Source organism: Hippoglossus stenolepis, chromosome 8, assembly GCF_022539355.2.
Source record: "Hippoglossus stenolepis isolate QCI-W04-F060 chromosome 8, HSTE1.2, whole genome shotgun sequence".
Classification (NCBI taxonomy): Eukaryota; Metazoa; Chordata; class Actinopteri; order Pleuronectiformes; family Pleuronectidae; genus Hippoglossus; species Hippoglossus stenolepis.
This window is the reverse complement of record NC_061490.1, coordinates 25,814,778-25,830,004: the sequence shown is the minus strand read 5'-3', so window position 1 is coordinate 25,830,004 and position 15,227 is coordinate 25,814,778. Positions and strand designations below refer to the sequence as shown.

The 15,227-nt window shown below is 43.9% G+C and overlaps 2 protein-coding genes across 2 annotated transcripts; one reads left to right on the top strand and one right to left on the bottom strand.

Annotated features, from left to right (window-relative positions):
• Nucleotides 1-5,586: 5,586 nt before the first annotated feature.
• mettl6 (methyltransferase 6, methylcytidine) lies at nt 5,587-9,530 on the bottom strand. The gene is made up of 5 exons (XM_035164490.2): nt 9,050-9,530; nt 8,115-8,249; nt 7,737-7,907; nt 7,463-7,604; nt 5,587-7,167 (listed from the first exon to the last, which is right to left on the bottom strand). Exons 1-5 carry the CDS (start codon nt 9,320-9,322, stop codon nt 7,013-7,015), a joined length of 876 nt encoding a protein of 291 aa, XP_035020381.1. The 5' UTR covers nt 9,323-9,530; the 3' UTR covers nt 5,587-7,012.
• Nucleotides 9,531-9,714: 184 nt separating this feature from the next.
• On the top strand, nt 9,715-14,859 carry eaf1 (ELL associated factor 1). The gene is made up of 6 exons (XM_035163951.2): nt 9,715-9,967; nt 10,777-10,871; nt 11,204-11,340; nt 11,653-11,825; nt 11,981-12,196; nt 12,803-14,859. The coding sequence occupies exons 1-6, from the start codon at nt 9,865-9,867 to the stop codon at nt 12,850-12,852; spliced, it is 774 nt and encodes a 257-aa protein (XP_035019842.1). The 5' UTR covers nt 9,715-9,864; the 3' UTR covers nt 12,853-14,859.
• The last annotated feature ends 368 nt before the right edge of the window (nt 14,860-15,227 follow it).

Here is a 15,227-nt window from a genome sequence, read left to right as displayed (position 1 = left end):
ACACCCACACACACACACCTCTGGAGTTTCAGGGGTAAACACGTAAAATAAGCCCAATTCATTCTTCTTCTTCGTAGCGCGTAGACGTGTACCCTAAATGTAACTACACGTCGTACACATTATGTCCAATTACTGCGTGTGGACCTGTTACTTCGGTGTTAGTATTCGTTAGTATGCACTGGTTTTGTTAGCTTACTGGCTAACGTGCACACTGTTCCTGTGCAACTGGAACACTATCAACTCGGGTTGTTCTGGTGCGACGTCATTCCGAGCGCCGACCCCCGAGGTTTAATGGAACGTGGCCTCTCATCTTCACTTCCAGAAAAAGCTCCAATGCGATCTGGCTGTAAAAGGACGTTCACCGTGGTAGAAGATTGGATATCAGCACCACTGACTGTGTGTCAGGGTCAACTGGTTCTCAGACTGTCATCGCTGTTCTGGGAAATGAATTCTGTTCCATGACTTCACTACAACTGTGGTGACTGTCCCTAAAGGAGGCGACAAACATAAAGAGCATTTGATTAAGTTAGAAACAATACTGAGAAACCAGACTTAACATAGTCAATGATTAAATGACATGCTTTTACATATAAGACATCGCAGATCAGATTTGATGTCTGATGGGCCTGAGTTATCTTCATCGTCATGGAAACTAATTCCACAAACACCCATTTCATTTCTGTCATAATTCCATTTATATTTCTGCCTTGACTCTGTTAACGACGTAACTCCAGCGCTGACTGTGGAGCCGGGTTCAGCCATCGACACGACAGCAACAGATGCTGTTTACACAGTTTCACAAAATCATTTTTAACTGAACAAAATCTCGTCTGTTCGCCTCAGAACTGAAATCAACCTTTGAACCTTGTTTATTTTTCAGATAGTTCAGCGAGACTCCACTTCCTGTCCCGTTGTTTATCATTTTGTCAACAAACTGTGTTCGGGTGACGGCGCGTTGGGTTGATACTTGTACTGAAACGTTTTGTCCCGATGAACCCGATCTGAGAAAATGTGGCATTTTTGCAGGTTGGATCAAATTTGTGTTTCGAATTTCTCAACAACGATTGGATGGACTGATATACAGACTGGACTGGTCCTGAAATGTCTGAATCTGATGATAGTTGACGAACCAATGGGAACAGATACCACACCAGACCTTCAGCTACAGGCATTTAGATCCTGCACTGGATTCAACAGCCAAACAAATATCCCGGCGCCCAGAGGACACCCACTCATCAGCCGGTGGTTCGTATACTCAAAACATTCCAGATACACATCAGCTCATTCAGAGAGACTCTCAGGCTTTTCTCCGGCATCACCCCTGACATCGCTTGTTTTCATTCCCCCTGCTCAGCAGAGAAGAAAGTACAGAGACTGAAGAGACAGAGGCCTGAGGGGACATTAAACACGTTGCATAACCAGCACTAGAGCCTGTTTACCTCAAGGACGGCGGCTGACGCAGCCAAAATGTGCAGCTACTTTCCCAGAGCCCGGCAGTCAGGATAGAGGATAAAGATGGAAACATATCTGAGTGAAGAAATTACATTTTAACCTTGAAAACCTTAAATTAGGTTTAAGTTTTTGAGTACAAATCCTGTGTCTTCCTCCAGGAAACACTGACCATCTGGGAAATCAGCTATAATTTACCTGAGGTTAAATAAATACAAGCAGATATTCATTCAGAGCGTCTGCTGCCCGGTGGTCAATCTCCTCGTGTTCTTAGTAACAGGTGAGGACACAGGAGCGCTGGTCTCAGCTCCAGCCCCACACGCCTGCTGACAGAAGGCACTGAGCTGTGGAGCCTGACGGAGGCTCAGGGTCCCGTCAGCATGTTTCCTGTCTCCCCGAGCTGATTTGTCTCAATAGCAGGATGTGTCTAAAAAAGATGCAGACACAGACATCTCACTGCTCTTAAACCTCCGTCACACCCCCCACCTCCCGACCTCGTGTGTCCGTTAAGGTCACTGTGATAAATTACCACGTCTGTGTCAGAGGGTTTTCTTCTGGAAGTCCAGTGACACTAAGTCTTAATTGATTTATTCAGGATGAACAGGCTCCTGGGATCTTCGTCAATCTTAAGCCTTCAACTTGCTGCCTCTGCCAAGGAAGTTGTACTTGAATTTGTATGTTTGCAGAATTAAACTAAAGCAACTGGATGGATTAACACATAACGTGGTGGGAGGATGCATCAGGGAAACACTCATTTAAGTTTGGTGCAGATTCGAAGCAGCGGTTTTCAGTCATTTAATCCTCACACACTCATTTGTGACCTGAATATGATATAAACCTATAAATCATTTACTTTATTTCATGCATTGACTCGTGCACTGAAATAAAAGGAGGTGAATTCTTTAGATTCCAAATGAAAACATCAGCATCACAGAATATGATCTTTCTTATCATGTCGACGTGGAATTCTCTAAACATTTGGATGATTCCAGCCCTCGTGTGGACGTGCAGCGACAAGACGCCGTCAGCAGATTCCTGAAAACATGGCGGTTATTTCTCAAGGACGAATGTTTGGATTCTGAGGTCATTTCACGACCCAGCGTTCACTCTGCTGCTCCTCGTTTGATCGGCCTCTGTTCGCTGATGTTCACCTCGTACTGTGATCAGAGAACTAAAACCCTCAGTGTGAGTAACTCTGGAAACTGTGTCAGCTCGAAGCTGACCCGGCCTCGGTGGGGCCGTGACAATGAGCCGGGTGTTGTCGTGACACAGAGGTTTTATTCACGGCAGCAGATTGAATCTGTTTAAATGAGTTTTAGCTCCTCACTCTCCTGAAGAACTCGGTCGTGGCTCTGGACCGTCAGCTGCAGAGAGTCGAGGGAGAAGCTGACAGTGCTCATAGAAAGACTGAATTCCATTTTATTGTTTGATATTAAGGGAATAATCCGTTTAAAATGACAAATGAATATTTCCACCATAGTTTTGGTTTAAATGCAAATGTGGTGAGAAAACCTACTGACCACATTCTTATATCTGCTGAGGATATTCCTGATCCTCTGATGATTTTGAATTATCTTAACGATTAAAACATTTAATACAACAATGCCATCAAAACATGTCAAAATACCAGAAACAGATTAATACGAAAATCACTGAGTGCATCTGTTTCCCCAGAGGATGAACCCTTTTCTCCAGTGTCGCCACGTCAACAGATTCTTAATCCATGGTACTAATCAGGATGTTTCAGCAGGGAGGAAGAGGAGGAAGAGGAGGAGGAGGAAGAGCCTGATGAAGACACCTCTCCTCTCTCAGCCTTTCACTTCCTCTCTGACGACAGGAAGAGGACATGGGGACGTGCCGTTCTTTTCAGGGACGGGTCACGATCTCAGGACATCATGTACCTTCAGTCATTTAGCTTCAAGAGCAGCTTCTCCAGAACAACTCAGGACATCGAGTCTTCTCCTCACATGGAGGAGGTCAGAGGTCACAGCACCCTGGGGATGTCATCATACACGAAGAGGCAGGATTTTAATGATACGACAGGATGAAAGTTACAGATATTAAACCCCTTAATGGATATTATAGGAAAATAATATTGATTTATTTGATAATAATAATCAATAATCAGTCACATTATAACAGATTGAAGCTGATTTATTTATCTGGCCCTGGTTTTGAGGGATGATCTTCACATTCATTTAACACCTCAACATTCAGACTGGATGAGTGAAATGTGAGTGAGCTGAATGATGCTACCCTCTCGTGGTCACCAGCAGGTAGTACAACTATTTATACAAAGTACACATGAAAGGATTCTTTAAATATCACTGACACTTTCAAGGCGTTTTGGAGATTAATCAAACTCATGAATATAAAACATTAGTAAATTAGCTTTTTGGCTGTTTTTACCATATTGAGAAGCACACAAGCAGTTTTGTTGTAGTTGATTTCAGACGTATATTAATGTAGTTTGATAAAAAACAAGCTTCCTGGGACCTAAAAAATGCTTAAATGTCTTATAACAAGACAACTTCTGGAATCATGAAAACTAGAAGGTGAAAAAGCAAAACTCAAAACTGAGACACTTCAAAGTAAAGCGCTAAATCTGCAGTTCTCAGAGAGGATGGAAACATCAGACAGAAAATAAGAAGCACATCCTCCACCCACACGTCTGCTTCACACATCTGCTCACAGTTCATCAGTAAACATGCGGTGGCACAAGTTGTGTTCCTCTGCGTTCCTGTGACGGAGTGAGTGTGTTAACAAGGATGACTCGACTCACTGGACCTTCGGTGCTGCTGCTGCTGGCGACTCTGTGTTTGTCCTCGGCTGAGGACAAAGGTGAGTAAAGATTTGTGGACACAGACTTTTCTCTCCTCCGCCAAGAAGGTTGTGTTTTTGACTCTGTCCGTTTGTGTGTCGAGAAGATTTCATAAAAACTGAGTGACTTGTTGTAAGGATGGGACGTGAGTCAGGAAGGAACTTATTAAACTTTGCTGTGGATCTGGACAAAGTGGCAGATCAATTTCTCTGAGTAATTATCTATACTAGTTGTAATTATGCAGTCGACCATTAACACATGTCGACAAGTTTCCTCTGAACTGGTTTAGCTTTTTAAAAATCAATTGTCTGTTTCTCAACAGTCGCTGAGGGAAATCAGGTCTGTCCAAAAAAACCCATGTAAATGTTGTTTCCTTTGTGTTCCAGTGACCTTAGAGGTTCTTTACCCGCAGAGAAGCATCACTGTGTCCAGTGGCTCGTCCGTCACACTATCCTGCAAAGCAAACTACGACCTGGAGCAATGTGGCCTGGTGCACGTGGTGTGGAGTCAAGGAGACGGAGTGCTGACTGACCCCAGCAAGTACATCACCACGGTGAACGAGACAGTCTCCGACGGCAACATGAGACTCAGGCAGGTGGTGACGGAGATTCTAGACCTGACAACAGACGACACAGGTCAATTTCAATGCAAAGCCACGTGTGAGAAGGGAGAGGCGGCGATGGGACACTTCATCCGGATCAAGGTCGAAGGTAAAGTCGTCATCAAGGAGGAAAATCATTATTATAACTGAGTTTGTGTCTGAAGCAGATCACGTCTCCACATCACAAAAATAATCTACATAAGCAGAGCATCTGAAACAATAGTGAATAAATGTGACTCTGTTACTTTTACTGAAATCCATTTGTATAGTTTTAAGCCACGAGCTCGGCCTGCCCACTTCAACCCACAAGTAAACATCTGAACAACTATTGGATGGACATGAAACTTGATGTAGTTCTTTTCTTGAGGATGTTTATCAGTTTAATGCAAAGTGAAATGTCTCTTTTCACGAGAAGCTGGAAGGAAACGAGTTGTTCACGTGTTGTTTTCCTGTTTCACTCTCTTGCAGGTCGATCACCTGGCGCAGACGACTCTGTTCATTAAGGATTCAAATGTTCCCACGAGTTGAATAAACCACGTTTCACAAACGTTTTCAGCTAAATGATTTTTCCTTTTGTTTATTTGGATGCTTCATCGTCTGTTGAACCTGTTTCAGTGGCTTTAGCTCAGAGTCTTAAAGACTCACATGTACGGAGGCTCGAGTCCTGCAGCTGCTGCCGGTGAGGTTCAAACCCGGCCCGTCCGCCCCGCTCGCTCTCCCCCTTTACCTCTGTCATATCAATAAAAGGGGCTTATGCCAAAAAACATTCTCTGCAATCTGATTCCATTGAGTGTGAACCAACCGAGACGTCAGCATCACTCAGTATCCACACATAGCTAACTTACACTTAATAAATGAACATCAGCTGTTTTGAAGAAGACTTGAAACTAGAGACATAAACTCCTTAATGTTTACTGAGGTTATAAAGTGAGAAGTAGAGTCACTTTCTATAGAGACGGCCCACACCTTCAACCTGCTGGTTTTCCTGTCGGCTGGTCTGAGGTGTGAAAAGCTGCTGAAATGATCTGCAGCTAAAATTATTCTCAGTGCTGAAGCGTGTTTGAAACACTCGGCCCTGGTTCCGTTTCCTTCTGTGCTTTTGGTTTCTAAAAGGTCAGAGAGCCACACGAGAAGCAGCAGAATGAACCTAAACTCTGGTGATCTGTAAAAAGGACAAAGCTCATCTTCACAGAGCAAGTCCCCTGTTTGAGAGTCGATTCTGTTGTTTTACCTCTGATCTTTAACCAGGATACTGTCCAATTTGCATTTACATGATTCATCCCATCTCATAATATAAGAGGCTGTAGATTCTTTGCTTTCATGCACAAGGTGTGACCCCGAGTAGAGAGAGGCTGCACATGTCCGACCACAGGACAGGAAACTGCAGTAGGTCGTGCATAGTTTCGTAATCAAGTTTAAAGCCACGCATACAGTCGGAGCCTGTGAGTCATTGCAAGAGTTGTTTTTGGACTGAGTGAAAAAGTTTGAGGTACATCGAGTTGAAACTTTGGTCCTTTTGTCCCGACAACACACTCAAACACCACTTTCCTCTTTAACCACCTTCACGAGATGTCAAACAGAACGAAGACAGAACGCAAACGTCTGACTCAGTCGTTCTGGATGTTTTTCTGGACTTTTCCTGCCAGTCTCCAAATAAACTGTCTGGAAAAGAGTTTGTTCATGGGAGATTGAAAAAATGTCCTGAAAAGTCAGCGTTGATGACATTTCTAATGGTACAAAACTGGAAAAATACAAATATCTCAGGATGAAAAACAGGAACCATACGTGTAGAAGAAACAGACCAAGATGTCATCTTTGAAAAAAGCACAAGACTCAGCTTTTGGCGATAAGGGCTGAGGCTGAATGCACAAACAAGTTCCACGTATTTCCCTCTTTAAGATTCCCAGTACAAGTCTTCATCTGATGGTGAAGTAGCCGCTCCAATGAGTCAGGGCTCGAGTCAGAGGAGGCGTTATGGTCCAGACCCCCCCCACCTCACGGTCTAAAGAGATCCAACACGGTGAGGATCAGGTCACCAGTTCTACATAAGAACCTTCTCCACCGTTAAGTTTCAACTGGTCACATCAGTCTCGTGATCGTCTCTGGAGATTCATGAGGAGACAAGTGACGACCATGTGACGTCAGGAGCTGTCTGATTGGTCAGGCTTGGTGAACTTGCTCTGCAGGAACACCCTGGGAACACAAAGCCCCTCCTTCTTGTTGACCGTCTCTCTCAGGACGTAGTCGTTGGCAACAGACTGGAAGCCCGCGTCCGCAAAGAGCTCAGCCAGAAACTCTGAAAGCAAGAAGAAGAGCAAACAGACACTTTAGAGGAAGGAAACAGGCAGAGGGAAGGTTGAGGTGTTTTCTACTTCAGGACCAATGTGAATAAAGGCTTCTCACACTTAAGATTTATGAAATTATTGATGCAATGCATTGGTCGTATCCGGAATATTTTGGCTTGAAAAAGTGGATACACTCGTTTTTTTTTTTTAAAGCATTTGAAGAAATACATATTTTAACCTGTGGAATCCATCCACACATCTTCTGAACAGACACAAACAAGAAAACTACTGAATCACTTTACTGACCTTTGGAGAAGAAGTACGACCTGGTGCCGTCCTGCCGTACGTAGAAGTTCTCCCCCAGTTTGCTGCCTGCTTTAAAGCGCAGCATGGCGTGGTCGTGCAGCCCATAGTCTCTAAACAGGACAAGGCCTCCAGGCTTCAGCACCTGAGAGACACATGTCAGTGACGGGGTTAGAATCCACATGTATGAAATAAAGAGGGACGTGACCACCACACTAACAGCGACTACATTACAACATACTCTTCTAAACACTTCAGGAACCAAACCTGCTCTCACCCTGCTGATGTTCTGCAAAGCCAGCTTCATCTTATCTGGATGGACGGCCGACAGAACGAAGATGAGAGTGACGACGTCCACGCTGCCCTCCGGGACATTTGTCTTCAGATCGTCTTTGGTTAAATCGCACTGGAAGGCACAGCAGCGCTCAGGGCAGAACAGAGGGTTTCGCTGGAAACAGAGAAAGTTTCTATCTGTCAAGAGATGTTTTCACTAGAGCTGCATCAACTGTTTCAGATGTTGGACGGTTGATTGGGTTGATTGTTGACATGGAATCTGAAGATGTCTCGATGGGCCGAGAACCAACAGCTCAGTTGACCTGCAAAAGTAAAAAAACTGAAGAGAATATTCATAGATTCTGATGAATAGAAATCTTACTTTGACAAACTCAACAGCTCGTGGAGAGAAGTCACAGGCGTAAACAAAGATGTTCAGGTCTTCCTCCAGCAGGGGGAAGAGGCAGTTCCCCACACCGCAGCCGGCCTCCAGCAGAACCAGCCTCTGGGACTCAAACTGCAAATCAGGCAGAACAAAGACAGAACTAAGAGAAGATCACAAGGTCAGTTCACCATTTTCATTCATGTGTAGCCCATTAACCACCTGATGTCTGACCACAACACTCTTCTGAACAAGACAACTCTTTAATGAGATTTAGCATCTGCAGAATTTATCTTTGGGGCCTTTAATAAGCTAATTTCATTTTGTTCCCCTTTTGTCTGACTCTAATATTGTGTAAAATTAAACTTAACCACTTCATCAATGTGGTAAGAAGTTAGTTTTAGGCAGAATATTCAACAGTCACCCGGGACCATCCACTTTTAGTAAGATTCTTTTAAATCAACGGTTATTAAAATAATGTGTTTTAAATTATTTGTGGTCATAATATACAAGAAGCACTAACATCTACTTGAAACTTGATTCTTCTTTATCAAGGGTAATAATAGAACTTTGCATTTGTTTGGAGTCAGTGGTCTTTATGATGTGGACGATATTGAAATAATATGATTATTTCATGTTCATATAAACTATAAAGAAGCACTAAAACCCAATGAGAAGAAGAGGCGTGTCCTGTTTATCTATGGAAGCAGTAATATCTGATTCTGAGTCAGTCACATGACCAATTAAAAGCAACGCAGTGATCTCATGTTCACACAGGAGTGAATCCTAAGTTTGAGTTCAGTTCAGTTCAGTTCCTAAAGTAGCTGTGATCTGACTGAATGTCTGTGAACCTCCTGGAGTCTCGTTGTCCCGGACCCAGGCTTAAGGACAGTCTGTCCCCGTGAGTCTGTCCTCGCGTGTCCGTCCTCCCTCACCTCTCTGCAGGCTCGGAGCTCTTCGAACTCTCTGCAGGTCCAGTGTCTGTCCTTGAAGAAGTTCGTGGTGTTTCTTTTGTAGAACAAGTCCCAGTTCTTCTGAGCTTCTTTCTCCAGCTTCATCTGCTTGAAGCCGGACACCAGAGTCCGTTCCCCGCCGGGTCCGTCCGCCTCCTCCCGGGTGGAAGCTGTCCCCGTCTGTCCCGGGACACACGGGGACAGCTCACCTGTTGTGATCTCACCGGTGAAACTCTCGTGTGTGGACAGCGCCATGTTGCCTTAAAATCTACTTTACTGACGCCTCTTTGTTTCTTAAAGCTTAAATACTCTTTAATCTATAAGATATTAAACACACGATGGACTTCACATGAACTTAAAGACGCTAAAAACTAAATAATTTGTTCAAAACACTGGCGACTAAAAGCATTGATGCGGCGTCCATCTTGTCCGTTAGTCAAATTCCTCCGGGTCGCATGGACACTGAAGTCAGTTCCTCCCCGTGGGACGCGGATATTTCCCAAAACAGAATAAAAACACAGAATAAATTACAAACGCAAGAGAAATAAAATCATTTAACTTTATTTATTAAACAGTTTTATATTTAATCAGGTAAAAAAAAAGTCGATTTTCTCACATTTCACCGCCGGACCAAAACCGGAAGAGGCGCGGTCGAGTGACGTAGGGGGGGATGTTTTGCTAACCGTTAGCATCGGGAGCTAACGGTGCGTCTCGGCTCTCGGACGGGCTCAGCGCGGTTTCCCCGGTGACCCGCGGGTGGATGTGGACCGTGGACACGTCCGTAGCGACACGGAGACATGAACGGGAGCACGAACCCGCTGCTGGACAAAGAGGAGCACGCGCTGAAGCTCGGGGAAAGTTTCGAGAAGAGGCCGAAGTCCTCGTTTCACACCATCCGATGTGAGTGGACACAAGGAGGGAGGCGGTCAGGGATTCGAACCCTCGCCTCCCCTGACAGGAGCGAGACAACGCGTGTCTACACGGAGGCGCCTGTTCTGAAAGTTTCCCTCTGTTACTTATTCCATCTCTGTTATTACACTGTTTACCAAAAGCCTTTGTTGTCATCGCGCTGTCAATCAATCCATCACACATGTCTCCCAGATGTTAACCAGGAGCAACTTCCGGTGTTCTGAACTCAACAGGAGTCACATAGAAACTTTATGAGCAGTGAATAAAGCTCCGAGAGTCACGTGTGTTTACAGTGTTTACACATAATGTCTGATGGAGATGAAGGAGCAGATGAACTGAGCAGCTCCTGATGGGAGAAGATGTGAGGAGACATGTTTTAATCACAGTCCTCCATCACGAGCTCTGGTTCTTATGACCAAGTGAAATGTCTCAGTACTGACAGCAACACGAGTCACCGACCATGAGAGAAACCACAGGCTCATGAATAAATGTACAAACTGGGTTAAAGCAACACTGTGTAACTTTTACTGAGCAACAGCGCCCCCTGCAGCCACAGGTGGGGCTTGATTCTGATGGGCTCCGCGTGTTGGGACTTTTTGCATTAATGATGTTGTTTTCTGAGTTTGCTTGTGTTGAGCTCTCTCAGCCACCGTAGAGAGACTCAGGTATATAGATAGGAACTTATCCAACCGCACCAACATGTCAGAGAGTTTATTAAAGTGTAAAATATCTCCTCAGGCGTCTTTATAAAAGTGTCTGTTGATCAGCGCCCGACTAAATCAGTGTCCTTCTTTTGACAGATGACTTCAAACCAGCATCGATCGACACGAGCTGCGAGGGCGAGCTGCAAGTCGGGAAAGGAGATGAAGTCACCATCACGTTACCGCACATTCCGGTAAACAGCAGCCGAGTGTTGAACCTTACCGGAGGATCAGATATAAATCACAATGAGAAGTTTTTGTTAATTAATTAAAGGATTGGGTACAAGTTCACATTTATAGAAAATACATTCATTTTGAATTTATTTACCCTGATTTAAAAATTTGATCCCAGGTTTCAGTCAAACAAAAACATTTTAGTGAGAAAGAATTATTAACATTTAACTAAACCAAGGAAATCCAGCTCAACGTGTCGGAGAGGATTTGGTTTCATTCCTCAGTTAAAAGAAGAAGTAGAGTCAGTCAAATACTCAGATGAACATGTTCAGAGTGGTTGTTCTGGTTCCAGGGCTCCACGCCGCCCATGACGGTTTTCAAAGGGAACAAGCGTCCGTACCAGAAGGACTGCGTGCTCATCATCAACCACGACACCGGGGAGTTTGTTCTGGAGAAGCTGAGCAGCAGCATCCAGGTCAAGAAAACCAGGTGAGCGCTCACAGCAGATCAGACCCATGAGATCCAGTGAATGTTTCTGTTCAGATCAACTTGTGCAAGTTTTCAAAATGCTTTATTCCATCAAGATTTCATTTATAGACAGATACTGCTACATTATTAATGGCTCCACCTTCTGGACAGTGATTGTTACTACACTAAACCAGATTATACATCCCATTATTTCCTCTTGATCCTTTTTAAATCACCAGGAAGGATATTATGGTGATTTAAGATAAACTTCAGAAACGAAACAGGACTAATAGTTGCTGTGTGTTTGTGTGTGTGTGTGTGTGTGTGTTTCAGGGCCGAGGGCAGCAGTAAGATCCAGGCCCGGATCGAGCAGCAGTCGGTCCGCTCCAGTCAGCCCAGCTCTCAGTTCCGGGCGCCCACGAAGCCCGGGGCCGGGGTCAAGACGTCTCCTTCCCCTTCGAAGGACAATCCCTCCCCTGAGCCTCAGCTCGATGACATCAAAAGAGGTGAGGTTCAGTCCCAACCTGTGATAGAACAGACTATTACACAGCACATGGAACATAGAGTATATTTATATATATATATTATGAATATGTCGATTTTTCACGGATAAAAAAGACAAAACTCTGGATTTGCTGTGACCTCACGTTGTCCTCGACAGAGCTGCGAGCCGAGGTGGACGTGATCGAGCAGATGAGCAGCAGCGGCAGCAGCTCCTCCGACTCGGCGAGCGCCTCAGGCAGCGGCGACGACAGCAGCAGCGACGGCGAGCACGACGCCCCTCGACCGCTCAGTCAGACCTCGCCCAGCCGCCCGCCTGTGGCCAACGGGGGAGTGGACCGGCAGCCGGGCAACAACCAGCTCATGAACACGCTCAGTGAGTCGCTTTGCTTACATCCTTCTGACTCTCACTGTTAATGCTGCTGTTGATCCTGTTTAGGGTTGAGGGGCAGGAACATATCCCAGCATGCATTGGGACAGAGGTGGGAGCACATGGATTGAATGTTTTTTTTGCAAATCTTTCATTTCCAATAACATCGTTTTGACTCGATATCAATCTGGCTCATTCACCCTGAACTCATATGGAATTCGCTAAATTAAAAGCTCCACAGAATCAGATCTACTCCGGACATTGTCCAGGACGTCTGCCCACGCCGGAGTGACATGTCCAGAAAATATTACAGTGAGTGGACGTGTTGATGACGGACGTGAAACTGGAAGAACACAAAGATCTCAGGATGAAGAAGAGGAGCCGTACACGTAGAAGACGAAGACGTCAACTTGGAAAGACGAGGAGATTCCACAGCAGAGTTTATACGTCATGTCCGGCCTCCTGCTGCTCTACAGGCTCCGCCCCTCGCTCTACAGGCTCCGCCCCTCGCCTGGATGTTCCCCTCATGTTCCTGTTGGTGTGAACGAGTCGGACCAATCAGAACAATGTTTCTAACTGGTTTCATTCTCTTCTTCTTCTCCGTCCTCACAGGAAACGACCTCCAGCTCAGCGAGTCGGGCAGCGACAGCGATGACGACTGAACGCTGGTCGCTCTCTCGCTCTGTCCACACTCCTCCTCCTCCTCCTCCTCCTCCTCCTGGTTCACTTGTTCCTTTGCTGTGGTAGCTGACCTAAGCCGTATATCTTGTTTTTTTAACTTTATTTTAGTAAATCTTCGACGCCGGTCAGCCTAGAACTTTAAGAGTGTATTTTTATTAGATGTATATTTTGTCTTGTAAAGCTAAAACGTTAGAAAAAGAAACTTTTACTTGAGAGATGTGGAAGATTATATATTAGAGTGCACATACATATTTTCTGTACTTAGAGCAGCTACTTTTATCTCTTGTATCTTTGGGTTTTGTCTTCATGGTGAAACGAGGAGGAGCCTGACTGGGAACATCATCCCTGACTCTCATCTCCTCATATCGTTCATCAGAAGGTCGTGGGAATCATTTCACTTCGAGAAGAAAACAAACATTTGAATATTCACACAGAAACATTGTTCTGCCTGTGAATGAGAAAAAAAATATCTAATGTCGTAAATGTTGAGATGAGCGTTTCTTTACTTTCTGCTCATTTTAAAAATGAATTTTAAAATCAAAACCAACCTAATATCAGATGACATTCATCAGAGGAAAACAGCTGCTGGTTATTTTTACTTATTGTCAATGAATCCTATGAAAAGACCAAAACCATCAGTGTCCCAGTGCTTTTCCTCATCTCCCCACAGAACCCAGTAGAACCAGTAACTGCATCAGAGCAAAGATTCCACCAGTCACAGCCATCGGTTAATCAGAGTTCATGGAACATACAACATTTGAAAATAGGATTAAATCTGGAAAAGGGAAAACAAAAGAACTTTAATTTCACTTTTCACAAAACCACGACTCTTCATTTTATCGTTTGTCGTTGTTGTTTCGCGTCATTTTATTCAAACAGAGAAACAAGTTGTTCATATAAAACCATTCGCTGCCTCACAGCGTGAATCCAGAATCCTTCTATCCAGAGTGAATGTGTCACGTCCTGAAAAAGCCAAAGAGTTGAGCCCGTGCACACGTCATCACGTGCACGGAGCCGGACCGGTCGAGCAGTGTAACAGAATTTGTGTTGTTGTGTATTTGTTCTATCAGAGTTTGTGTTGTTGTGCTTTGACGAAGTGAAGTCAGTGATTGTTTCCTTTTGTCTGCAGCTGAATATCGTTTAGTGTCGCTCAGAAACACGGCTGAAGAGTTTCAGCACAGAAACCACGTGAACACTGAATCATGAGCATGTTTCAGAACTGGAACTGGTAAAAAGACAAATTCTTCAAAGTTAAAAGTTGCATAGTGTTTAATGTTTAAACTCATTCACACAAACACATGACGCCATCGTGAGTCTGTTGAAACCTCAGACTCTCGTGATTTATTGTTTTATTGCATCGGCCAGTTAAAGATTCATCTGAGTTTTAAATGATAAAGTGAAACTGCAGAATTGTCGGTGGAAAGAAGTGACGCCAAATTTAACTCTCAGATAAAAGTCGTTTAATTTCTTCATCCTCTGATCGGCCACTGGAGTTTTTACCCTCTTGTTAATATATGAACTTTTAATGCTGACGTGTGATTTTGAAATGAAACTCTTCAGCTGCTGCGGTGAACGAACATTTAAAGAATGATCTGTCGTCAGGATTCCACCGTGTTTTTAGAGCTTTGCCGTGTTTCTCAAAAGGTTCGAGCCGGTGACTCAGGACACAGATGATTGTAAGTCCCAGTATCAGACGGACGCCTGAAGACGGTGGAGGACAAACCGCTCAGAACTAACAGTTGAGAGTCAGATCTCCAGCTTCTCTGATCCCTGGTTCCGTTGATGTATTTCTTCTCTTACGTGAGAAACTGTCAGAGGTCGATGTTTAGATTTGTCCTCCTGACACCCCCCGTCACAGATCAGCTGTCTCACGGACTCTGGTGTATCTGGTGCTTTAGTTGTCATGTTTTTGTTTTAGTGAAACGTTTATAGGAAATAAGTTTGTACAAATTTGAAGTGTATTAAAATGCAAATGTATTTAAAAATCATTTTAAATTGTTCTGTTTTGACTGTTTGACGGAGGTACAGCCTAAACTATATGGAAATAGTTTACAGGTAGTAAAATACTTATATAGTAAAACAATACAGATTGTATCCGCTGGTATTTACATATATTTTAATTTGGCATTGATTCCTCAGATATTCTTATCACCTTAACACAAAGAAATATAATTCAGGCTTGATATTTTACAGTTTAGCCATAAACTTTGATAAATGACAATAAATTAAAAGAAAACACAAATACAACCACATATTTAGAACTTGATAAGAATCAATAAATTAAAATGGAGATATGCATTATTTATTGTCGTTGGTTTTAACTGTACTTGACGTGTGATTTGATCTGAGACCAAAA

Excerpts from the sequence above, each read along its gene's own strand:
- eaf1 (XM_035163951.2), top strand. The coding sequence starts at position 9,865 with ATGAACGGGAGCACGAACCCGCTGCTGGACAAAGAGGAGCACGCGCTG. Across the intron at positions 9,968-10,776 it reads CTCGTTTCACACCATCCGAT|ATGACTTCAAACCAGCATCG; the intron begins GTGAGTGGACAC and ends TTCTTTTGACAG. Across the intron at positions 10,872-11,203 it reads TCACGTTACCGCACATTCCG|GGCTCCACGCCGCCCATGAC; the intron begins GTAAACAGCAGC and ends TTCTGGTTCCAG.
- mettl6 (XM_035164490.2), bottom strand. The coding sequence starts at position 9,322 with ATGGCGCTGTCCACACACGAGAGTTTCACCGGTGAGATCACAACAGGT. Across the intron at positions 7,605-7,736 it reads CTTTGCAGAACATCAGCAGG|GTGCTGAAGCCTGGAGGCCT; the intron begins GTGAGAGCAGGT and ends TGTGTCTCTCAG. Across the intron at positions 7,168-7,462 it reads GTCGTACTTCTTCTCCAAAG|AGTTTCTGGCTGAGCTCTTT; the intron begins GTCAGTAAAGTG and ends TCTTGCTTTCAG.